The 26,218-nt window shown below is 35.4% G+C and overlaps 1 protein-coding gene across 1 annotated transcript in view; it reads right to left on the reverse strand.

Moving 5' to 3' along the window:
- The window catches only part of LOC125242095 (facilitated trehalose transporter Tret1-like), a 93,621-nt gene that overhangs the window by 18,124 nt on the left and 49,279 nt on the right, over positions 1 to 26,218 (reverse strand). The window contains exons 5-6 of the mRNA XM_048150803.1: positions 24,005 to 24,131; positions 19,646 to 19,881 (exon numbers count right to left, since the gene is read on the reverse strand). Coding sequence (XP_048006760.1) covers positions 19,646 to 19,881; positions 24,005 to 24,131 — 363 coding nt within the window. The remainder of the gene's footprint in view (positions 1 to 19,645; positions 19,882 to 24,004; positions 24,132 to 26,218) is intronic.

The following is a 26,218-nucleotide window of genomic DNA, read 5'->3' on the forward strand; positions in this document are numbered from 1 at the left end:
TCAGCTTTCTAGTGCTTACGGTTACTGAGATTATCCGCGGACGGACGGACGGACGGACGGACGGACGGACAGACAGACATGGCGAAGCTATAAGGGTTCCTAGTTGACTACGGAACCCTAAAAAAGGCAAGAATGAAATAACTAAGTAACCTAACCTAACATTAAGGTTACGAACAACAGCTCAAGCCTGATTATAAAATAACAATTTCCTACGACGTGTTTTTCGTATCGTAATACATAATTATGTTACTAATTATGAGATTTATTAAATAATATAAAAAATATAAAATATTTTATCCGAATATCCGGATTTTCAAATATCGAGTCGAATCATCCGGATTTCGAATTGGACGGATAATTGCAAGCCCTAACACCGAACCACCGGGCAGAGTTTCAGTATTTAGGTTTATGAAGGTTTAGTATAGGTAAGTACTTACTCAGTGGCTCATTCTGTGCATCGATCAAGTCATAAATATCATCATTAGTGCCCCTTTCACTCGCAGCAGTATAAGAACATTGGATGAATTGGGATTCTTCGAGTTCTGGGACACGGGAGTGTTGAATACTAAAAACAATTTATTTTTGTGACTAATTGCACATTTCACATCTTTCATTGTGACGTTTTTAGACTAAGGGCCCGTTGCATCAACCACATTTGACACACACATCATCGTCACGCAGCAGACGCCTATGGAACTGTCCATACAATAAAATTTAACGAATGCTTTAACGGTGACAGACGGTTTGGTGCAACTGACCCTAAAGGTCCATTGTTGATAGTAGCTGATGTAATTTCTATGGTAATTGACTATCTACAGTACCAACGACACAATTAATGGGAAAGTAGTGTATATTGTACACACGCACACGCACACGCACACGCACACGCACACTCACACGCACACACACACACACACACACACACACACACACACACACACACACACACCTGAGATGACCGTACCAAGGTCAAATAAGGACGCTCGCTCTTGCTAATAGCGGCGTCCCGTCCTTATTTGACCTTGGACTGTACGATTGCCTGTAAATAAATACTTAAGCGTCGTGACATTACTTAAATTTTAAAATCGGTAAAATTGAAAGCACTAAGTTAAAAGAAAAAAACTTACTTCATTGTGGTTGTGGTGCAGAATGTTTTCGACGTATTTGTTTCGTTCGACGCCACGTTTACTCACCGCTAGTCTCAAATCAAACTAAAGTTACTAAAGTGATGGCCGTGGCCGACACCGCTTGCACTGTTCGTTCAAATTCTTGGAAATAGAAAAACCGAAATAATTTCGTTCCTGCGAACTGTTCTTTAAAGAACGTATCATTTAATTCCGTTCCCGCGAACTGTTCTTTAAAGAACGTATCATTTAATTCTGTTCTTCGGAACAGTTCTCACTCATAAACGTTCGTTCACTGAACGAAAAAGAATACCGGTTAATGGAACCAGAAACGCTAAAGTAAAGTTCTCGGGTCAACGTACGGAACCGTTCCGAAAAAAATACCGGTATCCGATCCCTGGAAGGGGACATTGAATTGATTCCACAGAACAAAGAAAAATACATTTCATTTTCTAAGAAGTTACAAATAAATAATCGCACAATCAAATTGAGGTTTGTAGATTCACTTAAATTTATGCCCAGCAGTCTTGATAAACTAGCAAAAAACTTGTTCCCTAAACAATTTCATGAATTAAAATTGAATTTCACTTGTGAGGACGATTTTAAACGCTTATTACGAAAGGGTGTGTATCCGTATGAATACATGACATCATACGATTCTTTAAAGTTAACTGATCTTCCCTCTAAAGACAATTTTTTTAGTTCTTTGACTGATAGTCACATCTCAGAAGATGATTATAATCATGCAAAAGATGTTTGGTCCCATTTTCGTTGCAAAAATATGGGCGATTATTCCGATTTATATCTAAAAACAGATGTTTTGTTACTGGCTGACGTATTTGAAAATTTTAGAAACCTTTGTCTTAAGACGTATGGTTTAGATCCCGCGCATTATTATACTGCTCCAGGATTAAGTTGGGATGCAATGTTATTTACGACAAAAATAAAATTAGAACTCCTAACTGATATAGATAAAATATCATTCATTGCAAAAAATATTCGAGGTGGCATATCGCAGTGTAGTAACAGATATGCGAAAGCTAATAATAAATTTATGGATGATTTTGATTCAAACATACCATCGTCCTATCTTATGTATTTTGATGCAAACAACCTTTACGGATGGGCTATGTCTCAATGTCTCCCTACAGGTAAATTTGAATGGGTTCATGTAGATACAGACTTCAATATAGCCGATGACGCTGATCATGGTTTCATATTAGAAGTTGACCTCGAATACCCTAACGAAATTCATGACTCACATTCAGATTTACCATTCTGTCCTGAAAACGTTTGTTTGGGTAATTGTAAAGAAAAAAACTGATTCCTAATTTAAATAGAAAAACTAATTATGTAATTCATTATCGAAATCTAAAACAGTGTTTGAAGAATGGTTTGGTATTAAGTAAAATACATCGCATTCTTAAATTTCAGCAGTCTATGTGGTTAAAAAGTTACATAGATTTAAATACCCACATGAGATCGCTGGCATCATCTGATTTTGAAAAAGATTTTTTAAACTAATGAACAATTCAGTGTTCGGTAAGACAATGGAAAATGTTGCAAAACGTGTAAACGTCAAATTATTAAATCACTGGGAAAATCGAGGGAAATCGCAGGGGGTTCAGTCTTTGATAGCTAGACCTGAGTTCCACAGTCTATCCATATTCTCAGAGAATTTAGTAGCTGTTCAATTGAATAAAACTAAAGTCTTTTATAATAAACCGATTTATTTGGGGTTTTGTGTATTAGATATATCAAAAACTTTAATGTATGACTTTCACTACAACTACATGAAAATCAAATATCCTAACAAACTCAAACTTCTTTATACAGATACGGATAGTTTAATTTATCAAATTTTCACTGAAAATTTTTATGCAGATATAAAAAAAGATCTTAATTTCTATTTTGATACATCTGACTATCCTCCTATCAATAAATATAATTTCCCACTTATAAATAAAAAGCGATTAGGATTTTTCAAAGATGAAAATAATGGTAGAATTTTAAAAGAGTTCGTTGGTCTAAAATCTAAAATGTATGCCTTAGATGTTGAAAAATATGATGAGAATGATGACATAAAAGGTAAATATGGTGTTTTATCAAAAGCTAAAGGAGTCAATGTATGTGTTACAAAGAAATTTACTCTAAATAATTTCAAAACATGTTTATTTAACAAAAATGTGCAACGTGCTCAAATGCTAAGATTTAAATCTATAAAACATGTAATATTCACTCAAAAAATTAATAAAATATCATTATCTCATGATGATACAAAACGTTACTTATTAGAAAACACTTGTGACACCCTTGCGTGGGGACATTGTAAAATAAAAAAATAATTTAAATTTTGTCATGTAAATGACAGAACATTCAAATTGGAATTATTGTTTGTAATATATATTTTGTATGTAAATTTGAATAGTTAACTTAAATTTAATTGTAAATTATATTTTAATTAATTGTTTAATTTAACATTTATTCGTGTTTTGGCAATAAGAATATTGTAAACATAGATTTATTGTTTTTTATGTTTAAATTTAAATTGGTGGTTGGGTATATAAAATGTAACAATAGATTATAAAGAAAAGTGTTAATATCAGAATAAATATACATATTTTTTTATCAGTTTTTTTTTTACTCTACTTTAGTTTAAATAGTAATATGTTTATTGAATAGCACCATTTAATGTCTATCCGCATTCATATCAACACTGTTATACATATTACAGCATTCAAAGATGATTCATTTTTATCATCCTTTCACTACCATTGTCGCAGGTCCCAGTGGGTGTGGCAAAACTCAATTTGTTACAAATTTTTTGAATAATACTAAAGAGATATGTAACATAGAATTTGATGAAATTATTTGGTGTTATGATGAAATGCAACCTCTTTATAATCTAGAAAATGTAAATTATAGTCAAGGAATACCAGATTTTTCAATTTTCGATGGGAAAAAACCTAAACTTCTAATAATAGATGATTTAATGAGAGAATCAGATGGTCGAGTTGTTGATATTTTTACTAAAGGAAGTCATCATAGAAATTTAAGTGTTTTTTATATAACACAAAACATATTTCATCAAGGAAGAGGTCAACGTGATATTTCACTGAACACAAGCTACATTGTATTTTTTAAGAACCCTAGAGATAAAACTCAAATACGATACCTGTCACGACAAGTTTGTCCTGAAAATTCAAAATTCGTGGATGAAGCCTACAAAGATGCTACAAAGGATGCTCATGGTTACCTTATGATTGATCTGAAACAAAATACAAATGACATATGTCGTTTTAAAACAAAAATATTTCCATTTGATGGACATTGCACAGTGTATGTACCTAAAAAAGGATTTAAATATGATAAAAATCAACAAATTTTAGTCAGTTCTACATGATGCATGCAAGAGTAAACACATATAAACATTTATTAGAAGCATTGCACTTGCTTAAACCCAAATATCGTACTGCATTACTTAAATCTTGTGATGATGAAGAGATCAACATTATATGCGAGTGCATTTATAACGTTCTGAATGGGAAAATTCCTTTAGATAAAAAGGAAAAAACAAAGTTAAAAAAGTACAAAGACATATTAAGGAAATTAGTTTCAAAAGGTAAACATAAATTAAGAAAAACGGTTATAATTCAAAAAGGAGGTGCCTTTTTACCTATTATTTTAGGAGCAGTTCTAAGTGCCTTAGTTAACTCTTTATCATAAATAAACAAAATGGAAAATACGAAAAAAATGTTATTAGTTGAATCGGACTTTATTGAAAAGTTAAAACGCAATGAGAACCCTCCTGAAAATTCCTCATCTCGGCTAGATGAAGAGATGCAAAAAATTCTCAAAAGTAAAATGAACGATCGTGAAAAATGGATGCTTTATTCTCAAGCATTGCAGCGGTTTCTACATTTTATTGAAACAGATCGAAAACCGTTTAAGATACCTATAGTAATGGAGGGTTTCGATCAATTCAACAAAGAAAGTAATGATATCATAAATTCAAAGATACCCAAAAAGGAGGAGACAGAATATAAGGAATCAGCGAAAGGTGATGTAACTGAGATAGCTGCACCATCTTTGTTTAACACGACACCTGGTGAAATAAATCAAGAATCAATGCCGATCAGTCCATCAAAAATAATAGAGATATTACCTAAATCTTATGAAAAAAAAGCTAGAACGCTATTAGATTACATTGTTTTAAGTAAACCTAAAATTTGGTGGAAGCAGACTGGTGAAGTTGTTATAAACAACCAGACTATTCAAAATAGCAATATTACTGATTTGGTGAGTGACACGGTTAGATGTCTTAAACGTCCTAAACCAATTGGCTGGGAAGTGTTTGCTTTACTTTTAAAAGATATCAAAGTTCCTAAGTCATGCATAGGTAATCCTACAAATTTAGCATTTATTAATGACACTCCTTTGATTGAGCCCTTTACCCCCTCTACTTCTATAAGAACACGAGCCTCGTTAGATAAAGAAAACAACACATCTACTCCTCTTACTACACGAGTACAAAAATCATCTGCAAAAACTATAAATTGGGAAAGATGGACTCCTTATTAGATATTAACAGAATCTACTATGATATCTCTCACCCCGCTGGTTATAGCAGTTTAAATAATTTAACAAAGGAAATGAAAGGTCAAATGAATAAAGAAGATGTAAAAAAATGGTTACAATCTCAAGACACGTATACACTACATAAACCTGTTCATAGGCGGTTTACTAGAAATAGATACATTCTATCTAACTTTAATGAACTTTGGCAAGCTGATTTGAGTGACATGAGTACATATAGTCAATTTAATGATGGTTACAAATATATTCTTTGTGTTATCGATGTATTCAGTAAATATGCTTTTGCAAGAGCCATGAAGAAGAAGGATTCAGCAACAGTTAAAGAATGTTTTGAAAGCATATTTACTGAAGCCAACTCAGTTCCTCGTCATATCCAATCTGATAAAGGTACGGAATTCGTTTCAAAGGTGGTAAGAGATTATTTCAAAAGTAAAAATATTAATTATTATACCACTAATAACCCTGATATTAAAGCAAGTATAGTAGAAAGGTTCCAGAGAACTCTTAAAACGAAAATGTGGCGTTACTTCACTCATAAGAATACATATAATTACATAAATGTTCTACAAGATCTTCTTTATTCTTACAACCACAGCTATCATTCAAGCATAAAAATGTGTCCAGTTGATGTTAACTCTAATAATATTATGACTGTTTGGTGTAATTTATATGATCGCAATACAGATAGACAAATCTCACCAGAAACTGCAAAACTAAACGTAGGAGATCATGTTAGAATCACTAAATACAAACATATATTTCAAAAAGGTTACGAAAGTAATTGGAGTGATGAAATATTTATAATTAATTCAATTATTAAAAGATCTCCTCGGATTGTTTATACACTAAGGGATTTGGAAGGCGAACGCATAATTGGGACGTTTTATTCAAAAGAAATACAAAAAGTAACTTACCTCCCCTCCAACGAGTATAAAATTGATAAAATATTACGTTCACGTCGAGTTGCTGGCAGAAAGGAAATACTAGTGAAGTGGCAAGGTTATCCTAATAAATTTAATTCTTGGATACCTGAATCAAGCTTAAAGAAAATATGAGTGATAATAGCTTTTATTTAACTTTGTTAAGTAATAGTTCATCCGATTATTACACAGATAATACGACTGCACATTTTTTAACAAAATTACCAAAGACCATTAAATTGGATGGAGAATGGGTAGTTGGTTTGGTGGAATTTCAATACCCTTGTTCTATGTATAATGTACAAGAGCATGAAAACATAATTTATATAAAGAAAAAAGTGTTTTCGCCTGCTGACAAGACTTCAAAAATTGTGGATATAAAAGCTCATATACCAGCCACTACTTACGATAATATAGATCACTTTCTTCAAGCGTTTAATGAAAACCCTCAGTTAAAAAATAATGTTAAATTTCGTTATGATGAACTAACAAAAATGATAGGAGTAACAACATCAAATAAAGATATCACTTCTATCATAACAACTCCAATACTAAGTCTTCAAATGGGTTTTAAACCAAGAACAAATTTGAAACAAATCACATTGGGAAAAAACCCAGCAAATTTATATTTAGGTTTACCATCTCAAATATTTGTTTATACAGATATCATTCATCCACAAGTAGTTGGAGATGTTATAACATCGTTACTTAGAATAATACCTTTAGATCCAACTAAGTTCATTTATGGAGCTTATAAAACACATATTTTCTCACCTGCTCACTATGTACCAGTTTTACGAAGAGAGTTTGATACAATTGAAATAGATTATAAGAACAACAACCGGTGTCAGAGTACCATTTCAATTTGGGTCTTCTTGCGTGAAACTACACTTTCAACGTGTAAAATGATGTATAACAGATCATCAACCTCTTGTCCTTACGAACATTATTATTCACACCAAGCCGGCTCTGGTGTAGGAATTGTCTATAAGGGAGTTCCATATCAAAGAGGACATGGTATAGGCAGTTTTTTGGGAGGACTATTTAGATCCGTACTCCCTTTATTATCTAGTGGTTTAAGAACCATTGGAAAAGAAACTTTAGGAGCAGGAGTTGGACTCTTATCTGATATGGTAAATGCTCGCCCTATAGACAGTTCCATACGATCACGATTCAAGGAAGCAAGTGCAAACCTGAAAAGAAAGGCCGATGAAAAAATTGATTCCCTTATGTCAGGATCTGGGTATAAAATGTCCAATAAAAGAAGGGAACCGCTCATTGCTCTAAAAGCATCGCGACGAAGAGGAAGTAAAAAAAATAAAAAAGATATAAATAACGATATATTTTCAAACTAAATAATGTCATTTTTACATAATCATTCATGTGAGTGTGCGAAATCTGAATTAGATATATTTGCCCTTCCATCAACTCAAACAAGCATTGAAAGCGGACAGTGGATTCATTATAAACCAATTTCATCTTTAAGCGATGACGGTCCAATCGAATTTCAAGTACCTGGATCAGGTGATGACTACATAGATCTATCACACACAATGATACACATTACTGCTAAAGTGTTGAACCAAGATGGTACTAAATTAAAAGCAGATGCTGCAGTTGGACCCACCAATAACTGGTTACATTCTCTTTTTAATCAACTTGATGTATATTTAAATCAAAAACTCATATCACCACCAAACAATACATATGCCTACCGTGCTTATATGGAAAATCTTCTCAACTACGGACCAGCAGCCAAAACAACTCATCTTACTTGTGGATTGTGGTATGAAGATACGCCGGGCTATATGGATACTGTTGACGTTAACAACAAAGGGTTTAACAAAAGGCTGGAATTTATCAAGGAGAGTAAGGAAGTAGAAATGATTGGTCATTTACATGGTGATATATTTAATCAAGAGAAATTCTTAATAAATGGTGTAGAACTACGTATTAAGTTAGTTCGCTCAAAAGAATCATTCAATCTTATTTGCCACCAAGATAAAAAATTCAAAGTACAAATAATGGATGCCAGCCTCATTGTAAGGAGAACGAGAATCAATCCTAGTGTTTTGTTAGCCCATCAAAAAGTATTAGCCACAACAACTGCGAAGTACCCCATTACGAGGGCAGAAGTTAAGGTTCTCACAATACCAACGGGGGTTCAGGGTAAAACATTAGATAATATATTTCTCGGACAAATTCCTAAAAGATGTATTATTGGATTTGTATCAAATTCAGGTTTTAGTGGTAATTTAGCATTAAATCCGTTTAATTTTCAACATTATAATATGAATTCATTTAGTTTGTTCGTAGATGGTCATGAAGTTCCTTCTAAAACATTACAACCTTCATTTATTTCTGGTACAATAGCAGCAGCATATCACACTCTATTTTCTGGAACTGGTATTCATTTCCATAACGAGGGTAATGGAATAAGCAGAACAGATTTTGGTCAAGGTTATTGTTTATTGTGTTTTGATTTAACTCCTGATTTATCTGCTAATTCAACTTCACACTGGAATCTTGTTAGACATGGTAGCGTTCGGATAGAAGTACGTTTTGATTCCGCTCTAACTAGTACCATTAATTGTATTGTGTATGCAGAATTTGATAATATAATTGAAATAAATAAAAATCGTGATGTATCTGTAGATTACAATAGTTAAGAAACATATAAATACCCCGTTCTCTTTAATTTATTTTATTTGGAATTCATCATTGTTTGCATGATCATCAATAATTTGTATATGTTACTTAACTATGGATACTAAAGAAATTCAATTTTGTATGAGGAAACTAAACCCATTGTTTAATTCAAATGTTTTTGCTGCCAACAAAATACCTATTCGGGTTAATCTACCTACCTTTTTTGTCAGTAATTTGGACCCTGATTCAAAACCGGGTTCCCATTGGGTTGCTATACACATTGATGTAAATGGTGTAGGTGAATATTTTGACTCCTTTGGCAGGAAACCTTCCGGTTATCATAAGTCATTTCTAGATAGAAATACGAGACGGTGGTTTTACAATAATAAATCACTTCAAAACCATTTCACTTCTGTTTGTGGTGAATATTGTTTAGTTTATTTGTATTTTAAGTTTCATGGAAAATCTATGAAACATATGCTTAACTTGTTTTCTGATAATTCTTTATGTAATGATCTAGTATTACGAAATATGTTTAAGACCTTTTTTGTGAAATAAATAAAAATACGTGTACTGGTAATAATGATTTTTATTTTGAATTCTCACATAGTAACCTTTATAAAACTACAGACATTTGACACCATTTTATTTCTTATTTATTTTGTTTGGAATGTGAAACAATGCAAAAGAATATCTTACAAGGAAATTTACTTAAATCATAAAAAGGAAAGATAAGAAATGTGAAACACTTTAACACTATCCTACTGCTATCGTTAAAAATTATATTTATCACTGTTTCTTATTATCTATAAAATATTTTACACATGTGTCCTTAGAAGCTAATTGTTTTGTAATATTATATACAATATTTCGCGTATTTTGTAATTCCAAGTCGTCTTCCAACGCAAAATACTTCAGTCTGACGTCCGCGTGCTTCCAGTGTTCCGTGGCTGGGATGTTTTTGATTGTTTGCATATCATATATCTCTATTTTAATTAAGTGAGATGAATACGCCCCATCATCTTGTCCAGATGATAAATTAGCCACGCCTTCTGGCGAACCTTTGCTTACATTCGAAGACCGTTTCAAGGTTTTACACTGCTTTTTAGGTCGTTCAAAGAAGCTGTCAATATTATTTCCAGGACGTTTCTTTGCGAGGGCTTGCTTAACTTTGAAACCAGCTGTACCTTCCTCATCGGTTGAATCACCCTGATTTTCCGGGTAGTAATAGTTCTTGAAAGTATTTTCAGAGAACTGAAACAATGAAAGACAATATTTTAAACACTATTAACAATTCTATTAATTAAATACAAAGAACACTAGACGAAACAATATTATAAAAAGGCAATATGGGTTACAGTAATTTAAAAAGAAAAACATACTCACGTCCATTGTTAGATCTGTCTATAAACACTTCACTTTTGAACGCACACTCCACTTCTCTATATACCACACTAGATACAAGGAGCTCTGGTACAGAAGGCTGCCTCTACAGGAATACTAATTCAGCCTCGACTCTCTTTGGCTTTTATACTCGTAATATGGTAGAGAGCAGGGGAACGTACCATAAATCTTGTTTCAACCAGTTCATCTTATACCTGAACGCAAACAATAAACTTTTTGTCATTTTACAATACAATAAACATCTATAATAAAGCACCTAAGTTGTTACAATAATAAATTCAAGTCACAAGAATTACCGGTGCGTTAGTCTAAAACATGTTTACACCAGTTAATGCTCTTTGTTAAATATGAATACAAAGTATCATGCCTTGACATGTTCGTCGAAGGATCTCTTTACCCAAAACCCGAATTATTCAAATAAACGGAAACAATAAATATATATTATCTATAAAAATACACAAAAGACATTTTTTTTTCACATAGAATTAGCCTTAAACATGTTTTAACCGGTTCTCAGTTTCTCACGTCTTAACAAGTTTATTGAAAGTATGCATTCTCTTAAACAATACACAAGTCATAAAAAATAATAATAGACATAGGTAAGTAAATTATTCAAAGAAGGTACAATAAATAAAGCAATTAAGCAAAAATGCAACTTCACAAAATTATCGAGGTTTATTCAGATACAAAACATTGAAATATATGTTAAAAAAGTTTGATAAGATGGGAAAGTAACTTTTATTTTAAGACGTAATCAATAAAATTGACTTATTAATCATATGTACAAATTTGGTAATACAACAAAGAGATGTATGATAGAAATAGGTATAAGATATCATAAATATTCGAGAAAAAGAAAGATACGCTAGATAGGATCGTTAAGTTTAGGTATTTGGATAAACTTAAATGTAACTCAGAAGTTCTTAAGTTAAAACGTAATTATAATACATTTCATAAATACCTACATTTATAGAAATAAAGTAAAAGTAGGTGAAACTCAGGTTTCATAAAGGTAAGTCTAGACTACTTTGGTTAACTAAGAGTAGGTTTTAATTAAATTTGGTTAGGTTACGAATGGAAAAGTTAGGTATTTTAATTAGGTTAGGTTAGGTTAGAATCGCAATCCATATGATCACAAAGTTATACTAAAAATTAATTATAAAATACCTATCAGTATGACACACAAGGAAAAGGTGTGCATGACACTGCCAGGTAGCTGGGTAGGGTAACAATGGTCTAGCGCAGAGTCCAGATCGAACAATAGAAAGGGTCGGTAATCCTTTTGTAACCGTCGTGCACAAGGTGTATTGTGTAAAGAACGTATTCTGTAAATACTAGAAGGAGGCTTCTGATTTTTTTTTTTTTTTTTTAGGTTTAGTAAGACCATGGATGGGCGGTGGTGGGGTCCTGGGAGCAGGCCCCAGACCCGGGCTGGTAACGGGGGTACCCTACTACTTATAAATGTTATAGGACATTCTGACAGATTGACTGAGTCCCACGGTAAGCTCAAGAAGGCTTGTGTTGTGGGTACTCAGACAACGATGTATATAATATATAAATACTTATATACATAGAAAACATCCATGACTCAGGAATAAATGTCTGTGCTCATCACACAAAAATAGATGCCCTTATTAATTCGAATCCGGGACCGCGGCGTAGCAGGCAGGGTCACTACCGACTAGGCCAGACCGGTCGTCAAAAATTACCCCAATGTAAAAATTACCTACTCTATGTTATTTTCGTGATAATCATATCAGCCTAGCCGAAGTGACAATCTAATGTTTGAAGCTACGAGGAGATCGATATGAAACTAACTCTGTCTCCGAAACTAACTAAACTAAACTAAACTTTTTAGCATTACGCAATCTACTAAAATTGTTTTGTAGCTTTAAGTGTATCTAGTCCTAAGTCAGCATGCCTTTTGTAATGTTTATTTTTTAAGCCGCTATGTCTTTGGAAACGATATAAATTTTAACGACTTCCACGATACAGGCTCAGCCTAGTGTGGGAGTCACTGCCAACTGTTACTGTAAAATTCATTTTGGTAAATAAATATTTTTATATTTATATTTATTTATTTGGAGATCCAACAACTCTTTTTTACTTTTTTTCTTACTAAACTTATACGAAAGAGCAGAGACTGGCAAATATTGGGTTGGTAGGAAAGTAATGAGCGATCGATTGAATTCCACATAAAATTTTTGAGAGAGTTCTAGAATCTTCTATGGTCGAAAGTATGTAAAGGGCGAGTCGCACAGTTTCTCGTCAGTCATTCACTAGCTGTCGCCGAGCTAATATAAGGAAGAAAATGGACGAATTAAAAGTGCATGTAAGGCATTGCTTACTATATGAATTTCAGTCTGGCCATTCAGCCGCCGAAGCAGTGCGTAATATATGTCAGCGTGTTCCAGCGGTTTCGTAGTGGCGACTTTTCATTATCAGATCAACCTAAGTCTGGTCGACCGGTGAAGATTGATGTAGCCAAATTAAAAACCTTAATTGAAGGAGATCCGAGGCTAACGAGTCAATATCAATCGAGTACTCTTGCTACCGAGTTAGGCTGCTCTCATGTCACCATAGAAACACATTTACACGAGTTGGGAAAAAACTACAAATACAGTGTTTGGATACCGCACGAACTTGATAGAGATCAACTAAACCGCCGTGCCGATATCTGCATACAACTTCTGTCTTTTCGCCGCACATTCAACTGGTTGGACCATCTTATCACTGGAGATGAAAAATGGGTCTTATATATAAATCACACACCCAAACGTCAGTGGCTAGCTCCAAACGAAAAAGGAATAGAGGCACCAAAAACAGAGCCTCACCCGAAAAAAGTTATGCTGTCCGTTTGGTGGGATATTCGTGGTATTATTCACTGGGAACTCCTACCAAGTGGAATGACTGTTACCGCATCAGTATACTGTAATCAGCTTGAAAATTTAAACCAAAAAATCTGTCAGATTCGTCCACAGCATGCTAAAGTTTTTTTCTTACACGACAATGCTCGCGCACACATTGCAAAAGTGACTCGGCTAAAGCTATTGGAGCTAGGTTGGAAAGTGATACCTCATCCACCGTACTATCCAGACTTGGCACCTACGGATTACGCATTGTTCAGATCGCTAAGCAATGCCTTGAATGAAAAAAAGTTCGATGATCAAGCCCATCTACGACAGTACATAGCTGAGTTTTTTTTTAATCTAAACTTCTTCGCCGATGCTATTCATTTTTTACCAGAACGATGGAGACAAGTAGTAGATAACGAAGGCCGTTATATTTTTGATAAATGATTAAAATAATAAATTAAATAAAAATTACAATATTGGTTATGATTCGCTCATTACTTTCTTACCAACCCAATATTTGAGTTTGAGTGTATGTAACTGAACAGCCCCGGTTACCATGAAGGTAAGGTGCATTGGGGTAATTTCGAAAGTCACATAAAAATCACCATTATTTCCATCATATCAAGATTCCGCTTTCGAAATTAGCCTCATTTCCGTGATTCGAAATAACGTCACTACACCTTAGTAAAGACGTTCAGTGTAGGTCGAGGTAAAAGGGACACAGTTATAGCAACTACATAGCTCCGACTCTGTCTCTCGACATAAACAACGGTTTTAACACTTCATGGTAACCCCCGGTAGTTACGTATTCATTGCCACCGTGTGATGTGGTACAGTCAGTCAAAAAAGTGGTTTACCACTTTTCGACGTTATGTGTTTAAGAAAAGACATATTATATAACTCCGTATAGACAGATAAAGTCTAAGAAAAATACGTACCTACCTCAGTATCATCCAGAAAAAGGTACGGTGGCCTAGATGGCATTACACCTTTGGGGTACGCTCAGCTAGATGGCGCTAATATTAATATTTGACATTTTAACACATATCGAGCTAAGAATATGGACCAAATTGTCAAAACTGAGGTTCAATAGTTTTAAGCCTGTGTCAAGAAATGGCAGTCTATGCACTGTGATTACACATTTTACTTCGACGGTAACTGTCTATAATACTCGATCCTCTTTGGTTTAACATAGACTCGAAAAGTGGTAAACCATTTTCTTGGCTGGCCGTACCATCGCCGTATTTACTTAATTGTCGGATATTAGTTCGTGGAAGATTTTCCGTTCATTCGCGTTGAATGAATGGGTCCGTAATTGAGCATGATTAAAGGAAGGGTAACGTTAAGGACACTTGTATAGTGTAGCTATAACCGTCATCAAATATATCGGAGCGTCCGAGGCGCTCACTATAATTTGCTATAATATAATATCTGGCCCCGTAGCCGAATGGCATTTTTGCGACGTGGAACGCCACCAAAACGCCACAGAAATGTAGTCTGGCTCTGTCGCGCCAATGTGCAAGAGCGATAAGGAAGACCAGCGCTGTAGCATTATATGCTGGAGCATAATGCTGAGTGGAGTCCTTTTGTGGCCTCTATCTGCAGCATCAGCACCTTTTGTTGCATGCTAATAATAAGCAATATAGTTTTAAGTACCTATCTAGTTCTGTCGTGATTGTTTTCACCGAATGGCCTCATCGGAAGACCAGCGCCGGAAGTCGCCAGCAACATGCTGAGATGAGACCATTTCGTGGCACTTTTCTCTCTTAGCCTTTTGTGTGGATGTATGATTATTTGCTTGTGTGTCGGTAATTTTTGTGTAAGTATATTATATTGTTATCGTCGTTTTAACCCTTTAACTCGCAGTGTCAAGTATACTTAACACGAGATTCAAAAAATTATTGCAACGTAATTTTCACTTTATTTCTGTACTTTTATGAATAAAATAATAGTGTAAACCCTAACGTATCTTCGACAAGTGAAATCATTGCCCAGGCGCATATATTTCGAAAGTTATTGTCAGGATTACGAAGTGACAGCAATCAGCCTTGGGACACTAGAAAATTATAAATTTCTAAAAAATATTTATAATAAAGATATTTATTTACACACCATTACAATGTGTTCTTAAGTATATTTTCTTTATGTCATTATATATTTCTAACAATATAGACGCCCAATGATCACTAGACTGATCTACAAATATGCGCGTTAAGTATGCATAGCTTTGCGAGATTCTTAGAAATGTACTTATTGGTACGCATGTTAAGTATACTTAGCATTGCGCCGCTATGAACAAAGTAGATTATTGTTAGGCTGTTAAGTAATTTTAACATTGCGAAGATAAAGTTACCATGAGTGAAGACGTATCATATATACATTTTTATGTTTGTTTCGATATAATCTATATATTTGTAATGTGTTTTATATTGACACTGTGCGTGGGTGTTTTTTGAATGTTGCATGTGTTTTTGTCTGGTTTTTGACCTTATAGCAAAATAAAATGGGGAATTGAAGAACTTCTGGAGTTCGAGCCTCTAGAGTAACACCCCCTAATCTGGCAGCAATAATGAAGAAGACCATTTAAATCAATCTGACATTTGAATTGCGAGATCAGACAAGATACCATACCATAATTATGTTCTTAAAGGACTAAATTTAGTTCAGATGATGAAATCAAGCACCTTGTCTTCTCTTTTTCTCAGGTGAAAAAAAACGACTTTAACCCTGTAATTTGAGAACTACCCTAATAAATCTCATTGCCAGTGTTTAAATGATCAACTTTTCTATTACTACGAACACTTTCTGCCGACAAAGACCAAGAACATAAACACTCAAAGCGATTTTACTCACACTCTTTTTCGATGACAGAATACGAGGCAGACATCAAAGTTTCCCGAAAAACAAAACAAAGAAATGAGGCTTTTAAAGTTTTTTGTATTTGTACGTGCTGGCGTATCTGAAATTTTCAATATTTCACTGAATGGTTGCTGTATCGAAAACAAGCCGCTGCTACGGAAAATACCATGCCCTTAAAGAAATTTAGATTACAACTAGCAGTGATAATCATCCTTGACCTATCGTAGTTTATGGCATCAACTAATCTCAATGATTGGTATAAGCACTAACTTTTAGAAAACCAGACTAGACTTTATTGGGATTAATTCGGTTTCCTTAAAATGTTTTTTCTTCAACGTAAAGCGACCAGCTAATATCAAATGATTGTGTCTCCGCGACTTCCAGATTCAAATAAATTCGCACGTTCTTACCGCTAGGCTTTACCGATATTACAACTAGCAATTAAGCTGATAAAAACACAGGGCTAAGCCTAACCAATTGCATTTGTCAAAAAGGCAAACGGTAGTTCCTAGACTTTCAAGAAAGACACATTCAGGAAACCGGACTAATCCCAACTAGCCCTAGTTTACCGTCTGGAGTGGAAGCACAGGCATTCGCTGTCATGAAACTAGTGTCTACGCCAAAACCTGTGATTGGTTGGCAAAAACGGACTACAGGCTTTCAAGAGCCATGGCAAAATGCTGGAATAATGCAAAAAAGACACGAGTTTTATGATTTATAGTTCAGCAGGCACGATGGTACATGACATGACTCTTGCTGGTGTATATCTTTTACGGCACATGTAGGTATTGCAAAGTTGGGAAAATAAACATTTAGGGTTCAAATTGTAAATTAAGATTATGCCTCGTATCATACCAAGATAAGTTGACAGCTCTTTTGGTGGCAAAAACTCCACAAGTGTCGTATACACGTCAAACTTCAATAAAATTATGACGGTTACTTAACCCTTGAACAGGTGGAGCTATCAAAACCACTGCCAACTTAGCTTAGTCTGACTCTGGAAGTGAAAATACATTGTATTTCGACGTTTTAAGTTACTCCATAAATACTTTTAACATAAAAACTCATTTTTTTTAAAATTATTTATCTCTCTAATCCGTTCGCAATGTCAAGGATACTGAACATTCGTTATCAAAAGTAATTTGCTGAAAGTTGGGCAATGTCAAGTATTCTTAACATATGTTTTCTAAAACATAACACACAAAATATTTTTTTTATTATTTTTCTGTGGTTCATATTACCCCTAAGAACTCATTTATGTGCTTGAAACCAGAAAAAAATAGAAAAAAATTTTTGAGCGTTAAAGGGTTAAGTGCTTACGAATAAAAATATTTCTATTCTATTCTATAATATCTCTTTTTTCTTCTTTTTTTTTTTTTTTAATACAACGTCGGTGGCAAACAAGTATACGGTCCGCCTGATGTAAAGCGGTCACCGTAACCTATGGACGCCTGCAACTCAAACAGTGTCACATGCGCGTTGCCACCCCATTAGAAACTTGTACACTCCCTTTTCCTGTATGTGGTGCTGTATGATGGTTCGTCCTGCAATAAACGTTTTTCTATTCTATTCGATATATAGCTACGAAATATATATTATCGCGTTTGTGTATTCGGCTACGCAGTACGCACACTAAACACGCTTTTTTGTTGCCGTTATTCAGATTGTTTGTGCACCTTTACAGCTCAGATATATCTGATGGGTCGTAAGTCTCCATGTATAAAACTATTTTTGTCATATGACTTCCACATAAAAGGACACCAAAATACTAAAATATTATTTTCACTGCACCAACTAGGCTTACTTTGCTATTCGAAAACATATAGCAAAATTGCATTTTATTCACGACAGTTATAAATCTGATGGGTCGTAAGTCTCCATGTATAAAACTATTTCTGTCATCTAACTTCCACATAAAAGGACACCAAAATACTAAAATATTATTTTCGCTACACCGACTGGTAAAGGCTTACTTTGCTATTTGAAAACAGATAGCAAAATTGCACTTTATCCACAAGAGTGCAATAAAGTACTTTCATACAAATTCTAACTTGATGTCTTAAACTGGCTGGTAGAATTTACCTATAAATGGTGATTTTAAATCAATAAGTATTTAATAGATTGATGGATTTGATTTAGTTTGATGTTTATATTTAGTATTTTGTTCGTGTTTGTGTGGTGGAAAATGTTGTGTTTCACTCGGTGGCAAAGTTTGTTTAACCTTCGTGCCTTGAAACCCTCGCAACGCTCAAGATTCCATTTTTTGAATATTGGAATCTTTCGCTTGCGGGTAAACAACCACTTTGCCCCCTTGTAAAACAAATAACTATTATTATACACAACGAAAGCCCGTTTAAAATACGTCCGATAAGAAAAAAGGTCCGAAATTACGTGGAAATGGATTCATTATACCGAATATATTAGAGGTTTCGAAATCACGGCCGATAGCTTTTCCGACCCGACCTCCAGAAAGGAAGTGGCCGCAAACGGGATAGGTACCCTAATTTAGCTTTGTCGGTCAACAATGTCACAACACAACCCAAGTCAAAAAAACTGAAGGAAATGCCTAAAAGCGGAACCTGTGATTCAGAACAGTGAGACGGTATACAGGTTGATTTTGTGAGTATTAGCCAAACTTTGCACAGTGACTTTTTTTGAGGTGATAATGGAATGAATTTGTACTGTGATTGTGGTTGGGCCATTTTTTCAAAGTTGTCCACCCCACTTTTTTGTAACACGGGTATTGTTTTTTAAGCAATTCATACTCAGAATCGTGAGGTCTTTCGATCCTGATTACAGAAAAGAATTGTCCCAAAAAATGGTAACGGAATGGGAAAAAAAATTGGGACACTTTTTAAGAGCTCTCGATTCTGTGTGGAAACCACATAAACATTTCCAAATCCAAAAAAAGGTCAACTTTGAAAAAATGTCCCGGTTAGGGCTACTTGCACCAACGAAAATGGAGGGTTAACCTGAGGGGTTAATCCACCATTTTATATGGTATTTGACAGATGACAGCCCACTAACACTGAGTAAAGAGGTCGGTGCAAGTGGGCCTTATACACTTACCCCTTTATTCATAAACGTACTCTAAAGTTATCAAGTCGATAAAGTTCGTTTGTCCCTTTCTATCACACCAATACGTCGGAAAGGGACAAACGCAACTTTATCGGCTTGATAACTTGTTTATGAATAAGGGTGTTAGTATTTTTTCCTCAGTGAAAAAGTGTAAGTATACCTTCCTCCCAGCGCGATCCACCAGCTGACACGCCAACATAGATCCCAGGATCTGAACAGCAGCCAACAGGATTGACTGCTTATTCGGCGACAAGGCGATGCTGGACCCCTCGTCTTTGCCAGCTTCGGCGAAGATATGACTTGCGTAAACTAGCACGGCGATACAGCCGCAGAATTCGCGGGTTAGGTTCACGATCAGCGCCACCCAGAACGCTTTGACGGCTGTTTTGTCGGTAACTGCAAAGAAATGAAATGTATCAAAAAAAAAATTTTTGAAAAAACCGACATAGTAGACCGATTTCTATGAAACATTACTAAGAACACGTCGTTATTGCATCGGGGGTTAAAAAATTGTATGATGATTACACGTCATTAATAACAGTGATCGGTTTTTTGGATTCGACATGGGGTGAACGACCTCAATCATTATGTTAGTATGGATATGCCCCGGGAATCCGGGCTTAATGTTGTTAGAAAAGGCAAAAAAATATGTACAATGTCCACAATGCCAAATGGTTTTACTGCTCAACCAAAAATATAAAGCAACAACATTAACATTATAAACTTAAACTAAAAATAGTACATAACGTAATAGGCCTTACTAACATGCGATTTCATAACCACTATAAATCTCTCCAACAATTTAAAAATGTGAACTCTTTAGCTTTGATATTCTTACAATAAAATTTAGAAAAACAATTTAAATTTAATGTCCGGTTTGTATAAAATTAAAATAAATAATCATTATTTTTTCAATATTATCAATTTTTAATCTATTTCTTTTTACATCCAGAATCCATTTGTACGCGGATAAGACCTTTCTATCTCAACTGACGTCAGCGGAGCGAATTTATATAAAAAAGTTTCATCGGATGCTGTCTCAGACAAAATTTGTTGGGCGTATACTCTAAGTTCGTCCAAATCTGGATTACGAACCATTTCGTCGTATCAATATTAACTTTTCTACTTGATATCCCGCGAGGGTGAATCCAAAAAACCGATCACTGGACTCATTATACTCGTACACGGTCAAACTTTGCGTAGTGACTTTTGGGGTCATAATAAACAAGATTTATTATGGAACCTTTATTGTGTGGTAGAAGTAAACTGAGGGATATAGGTGCGATTGTGGTATCGGAGTTGGGCTACAAGCCGTCATTGCAATACTTATCACAATTTAGTTTTTAACACAGATGTCATAATATACCATAGATCAAGCAAACGTATCTACTTAGCGTGTCAAATGAACTCAGTGAAATCCACTGAGTTGTCCGTCTTTACTCGCAGCTTGCAGCTTTCGGGCGTCAATTTTTATAAGTTGAAGTCAACCAAAACATAAAAAATGCCTCGTTACGTGATATTCAATTGCAACAACACAAAAATTATGAACAATCAAGAGCCTGAGACATATTTAAAATTACAGGCAAGAATCAACTTCAGTACAAAATTTGACACGCCCGGCCCCTATACAAATATATGAATTTGTTTCTTCTATCTAAATTAAGTTCTGTGGTTTTTAACCCCCGACGCAAAAACGACGGAGTGTTATAAGTTTGACGTGTCTGTCTGTCTGTCTATGGCATCGTAGCTCCCGAACGGATGAACCGATTTCGATTCAGTTGTTTTTGTTTGAAAGCTGAGTTAGTCGGGAGTGTTCTTAGCCATGTTTCATGAAAATCGGTCCACTATGTCGCTGTCGGTGGTTTTTTCAAAATTTTAATTTTGTGGTTAGGTTATCTTTCAACCTCTAAATTGCTAAGAGTGGCATTGTTTGAAACTGGTAGTATAATGTGCTTTGTCTACCCCTTTTGAACAGGCGTGAGTGTTCATGTACATTTAGGTTGAGAGAGAGGGACGGAGCTATGGAACTGCTATAGCTTCGTCCCTTTCTCTCAACCTAAACTGAACGGCTTTAGCACTTCATGGTAACCCCCCAGTACCCAGTACAGTTTGTATTTGTCATGCTAGTTCAGTCGATGTCAGTACATCTTGTACTGAGACGGCGCGCCGATCAGTTTGGGGAAACCCTAACCCCCTAATTCATAAAAACGTTCACTAAAGTTATCAAGCCGATAAAATTCGTTTGTCCTTTTCTATCACACCAATACAAAAGGGACAAACGAACTTTATCGGCTTAATAATTTTAGTGTACGTTTATTAATAGTTAAGGGGTTAAGTCCCTATTCCATTGACCAAGCTAACATCCATGTACGACGTATTATTAAGCAATAATATAATTTATTGAAATTAATTTCCATAGAGTACCTAGTCTGTTCATATTCTTTGATGAATACTTTTGCATGTTAAATTGTATCTTGTTATTTAATGCATGTTAATTATAAGATGTAATGTTTTGAAAAGAAGTTGCCCGCCGAGTTTCTTGCCGGTCCCATAGTGGATACCCCCCTCCCAACTGAGGGGGGACTGAAATCTTCTCGAGGCTGAGGCGTAGGGTTAGAGCCGGCGTAGCTTTATTTGACGTTCATATGCGCATTGTAATATGCCTACTTGAAAAATAAATATTTCATTTTCATTTTTTCATTTTCATGTCCTTGGCAATGGCAATGACGTCCACACTCTATGACAGTCGAAGACTAATGTATATTAAACAGAAAGGAAAACAATACAGATTCATCATGTCAATTGGCAAGACCTCCCCAGGACCAATCACAGACCGCGGTCCAGCATCGCCCATTACTCCCAATTTGCCCCATTAATTCGTTTGTATGAATTTGTATGGCGCTAAAAGTCAATTGGCCAATGGACCTGTGATCTGAACTCTGTTCGTTTTCCTATTTTTTAACCTTGATTTGTTTGTTGGTGCTATACAATTGTAAACGTTGGCTCGGCAAACGTGGTGCAGGACGCCCTGTGACAAGATGGAGTGAGGACATCCGCAAGTTGGCTGGGGTTGGCTGGATGAGATTAGCTAAAGACCGGGAGCAGTGGCGTGCATTAGGAGAGGCCTATGTCCAGCAGTGGACGAGGATAGGCTGATAATTGTTATAAGTTATAACTTGTTGTTATAAGTTTGACGTGTCTGCCTGCCTGTGGCAGCATAACTCCCGAATGGATGAACTGATATAGATTTAGTTTCTTTTGTTTGAAAGCTGAATTAGTCGGGAGTGTTCTTAGCCATGTGTGATGGCAATCGGTCCATTATGTCGTTTTTTTTACAAAATTTAAATTTTGTTTAACATTCTAGCGTGTGTAGCCGAATGCACAAACTCTCACGAATCGAAACGCTCGTAGGTATCTATCTCTATCGCTCTTGCGTATTGGCGCGACAGAGCCAGACTACCTTTCACGACGCCCCGACACCCCGTAGCCGAATGGCACTTCTACTACGCGAAACGAAAACGAAATCGTTTCGCGTAGTAGAAGTGCCATTCGGCTACGGGGCCAGATCTCAATTCTGCTGATAATTTCTACTTAGAATGGCTCTTCCCTTCTAAAGTTTGCCGATTCATGCGATTAAAGATAACTCATAATGAAAGTTATCAGTGGTACAAGGCCCGCGGCCAATCGTTAATGCTCCATAGCATATCGTAAATAAGTAGTTAATTTTCCATGTTAGTAGAACAAATTTTTATACGATACGGTACGGAGATGAAGATTGGCTTTTAATTAGCCTGATTATGGTCTTTAGCTGTTCTAGGCCCGTGTGGTGATGGATTAAGAATTCATCACTCTTTTTCCTTCCGTGGCGGGTGTCATAGAAGTCGACAGTGGGATATGAGATCTTATGGGCTAAACTTTTCACTGCAAAAATCACGATTTGATCTTCTTCCAATACTTCCCTTAACTACTAAGCGTGGCACTAAAACTTGAGCAGTTTTAAGTGACCATTACGTTTTATCTCTGGTAAAAATAAAAGGGGTACCTTTTGCGAAGCATTATGTAGGTACTAGCTTTTGCCCGCGGCTTGGCTTGCTTTAGAAAGAGACAAAAAGTAGCCTATGTCACTCTTCATCCCTTCAACTATCTCCACTTGAAAAATCACGTCAATTCGTCGCTCCGTTTTGCCGTGAAAGACAAACAAACAAACAAACACTTTCCCATTTATAATATTAGTATGGATGTACAGTCAACCAATTGGAAGCCTAGCCCACTGTAGAACTATGTCATAGTGACGTTACAAATCAGGGGGCCGAATTTTGAGTCTCACTGTCACTAAAATACCGGTTGAAAACGGTGAATTGCCTATTATTTTCAGTGACAATTTTCTGAATTCGAAAGCCGTGAGACTCAAAAATCGGCCCCCTGATTGTAAGAAATTTCTCACTGCTTCTCATTTCGATATGGTTGTAGAGTGGCCTAGGGTTTCAATTGGTTGACTGTACGTATTCTAGTGACTTACATAACAGTTTCGGTGAGAACTTGGGTTCACTGGTGGTCTGCTCAATGATAAGGCGGTCCACCTCTTCGCTGATTCGTTTGTCGTCTTCTGGTAGAGATCGAAGCCAGCTCAGGACCTTCGCCGTCTCCTGTTGGCAAATATTGATGTTTTAAAACACATAGATAATCGGGGGTATCAGCACGGTCGTGTGATTAATAGCCTACCTCCTCGGTGCGCCCTTTTTGCACTTACAAAAGGTGAGAACGGGACGCACTCCGACACAATAAGCTGTAATCGCACTAATGTGTTAGAGTCGCTGATTTTAAATTGGAGGATTTTGGTATTCTGTGACCACGGCCAGTCGAAACTTCGGAGATAAGGCAAAATTATGTTAAGAGATTGTGATTACCTTTTTCATTGTTGTCGAGCTCCCAATATTTAAAAAAGGATCCCGGTCAATATACTTAAAAAATCTAAATAATTAAAATAACCGTAAATCATTCAAAACTCAAAAATGTATTGTCACGAAGATCTCAATTCAATCAACTCTTAATATACAGAGTGGGGCCTGTAACAAAGGCGAAGAATTGAACTGTAGGCTATTCTCGTTATACTGATCAACATTTGTTCAGTGACTTTTAAAAATTATGAAGTCTTATAATTTTTAATTTTTCATACAAAATAAATATTAGCTTCAATGTACGCCATTATTGTTGTCATTGACGTCGTCTGTCACACTTTAGACTTAACAGAATTCGCAATACATCTCTAGAAATTCGCAACTCTTAGAAAAAACTTTCAAGGGTGATAAAAATCAAAATACAAGTTATTTTTAAAAGTCGCCGAACAAATGTTGACCAGTATAAGGAAAATAGCCTAGAGTTCAATTCTTCGCCTTTGTTACAGGCCCCACTGTATAACACTGCCTGTTAAGATGTCAATCGTTTTCAGTTCCCAGCGAACGAAACAGCGCTTCGAAGGAAACGAAATGTTTTTGCCGCCCCCTTATGGCGGAATGGTAGAGAGATATTAGTTTCTTTCCCTGTCCAGCGATTTGTCTAACTTTTTATATGAACGTTCTTTTCAATAAGTCGCATATCGTTCGGGGTTCGCCTGATAGATTATCCTGTACCATAGTTTTCATTCTCACATTAATCCTTAAGTGCATAGTGATTTATAAATAAATAAAAATAAATATTATAGGACATTCTTACACAGATTGACTGAGACCCACGGTAAGCTCAAGAAGGCTTGTGTTGTGGGTACCTACTCAGACAACGATATATATAATATATAAATATTTATATACATAGAAAACATCCACGACTCAGGAACAAATATCTGTGCTCATCACACAAATAAATGCCCTTACCGGGATTCGAACCCGGGACCGCGGCGTAGCAGGCAGGGTCACTAGCGACTGCGCCAGACCGGTCAATTTATATATGCATCATGCATTTTTTACTCTATTGACAGCATGTTAAAGTTCATACTTGAATAAATATTTGTGTTTTCATTCGAGTTTTCTTCGGTCGTGTTTTCATTTATCGCCACTCGTTTTGAACTTCCTTTTTTACGCACTTGTATCGTAATGTACTATCATGAAACGATCCGAAAGGCGAGTTAACTGTGAAACTAAGCGAAATTCAGAAAAAAGACATTTTACTCTTAAAATGTGATCATCAGGAATACGCTCTGTTAATGTTAGTTATCAGCTTTCATATTACACCGTGTGTGCCTTTGCAAACTATTACTAAAATCAAAGTAGGTACACACACATATATGAACACGTGAGTCTTCTGATACAAGTTGTACTATTATATATTCTGTGATACAAGTGCCTGCAACGCACGGCGATGTTCATTTGTTTGTAGCAATACGTCTTTCATTCTCATACACATAATACTGTGTGTATTTTCCGACAAGAACAAAAGGTGTCGTGACTTCCTTTGATTCTCTCTCTGTATTTTGATTATGCACTTTAAATAATAGATGTGCATTGAATAGTTTATTTTGTCTATAAAAGAGTAGAGTTTAATTCTCAAGGAAAGATCAATTGTTTAGTTGCGGGTGAGGATCAATAAATGAGATATTTATTAAAAATACTGTTAAGTTACATACATACATATAATCACGCCTGTATCCCATAAAGGGGTAGGCAGAGCACATGAACTACTAAGTTTCAGTGCAACTCTTGACAAAAAGGGGTTAAAAGAAATCCAAACTATTTAATTA

The sequence above is a fragment of the Leguminivora glycinivorella genome, unplaced genomic scaffold, assembly GCF_023078275.1.
Source record: "Leguminivora glycinivorella isolate SPB_JAAS2020 unplaced genomic scaffold, LegGlyc_1.1 Scaffold6, whole genome shotgun sequence".
In the NCBI taxonomy this organism is placed as follows: Eukaryota; Metazoa; Arthropoda; class Insecta; order Lepidoptera; family Tortricidae; genus Leguminivora; species Leguminivora glycinivorella.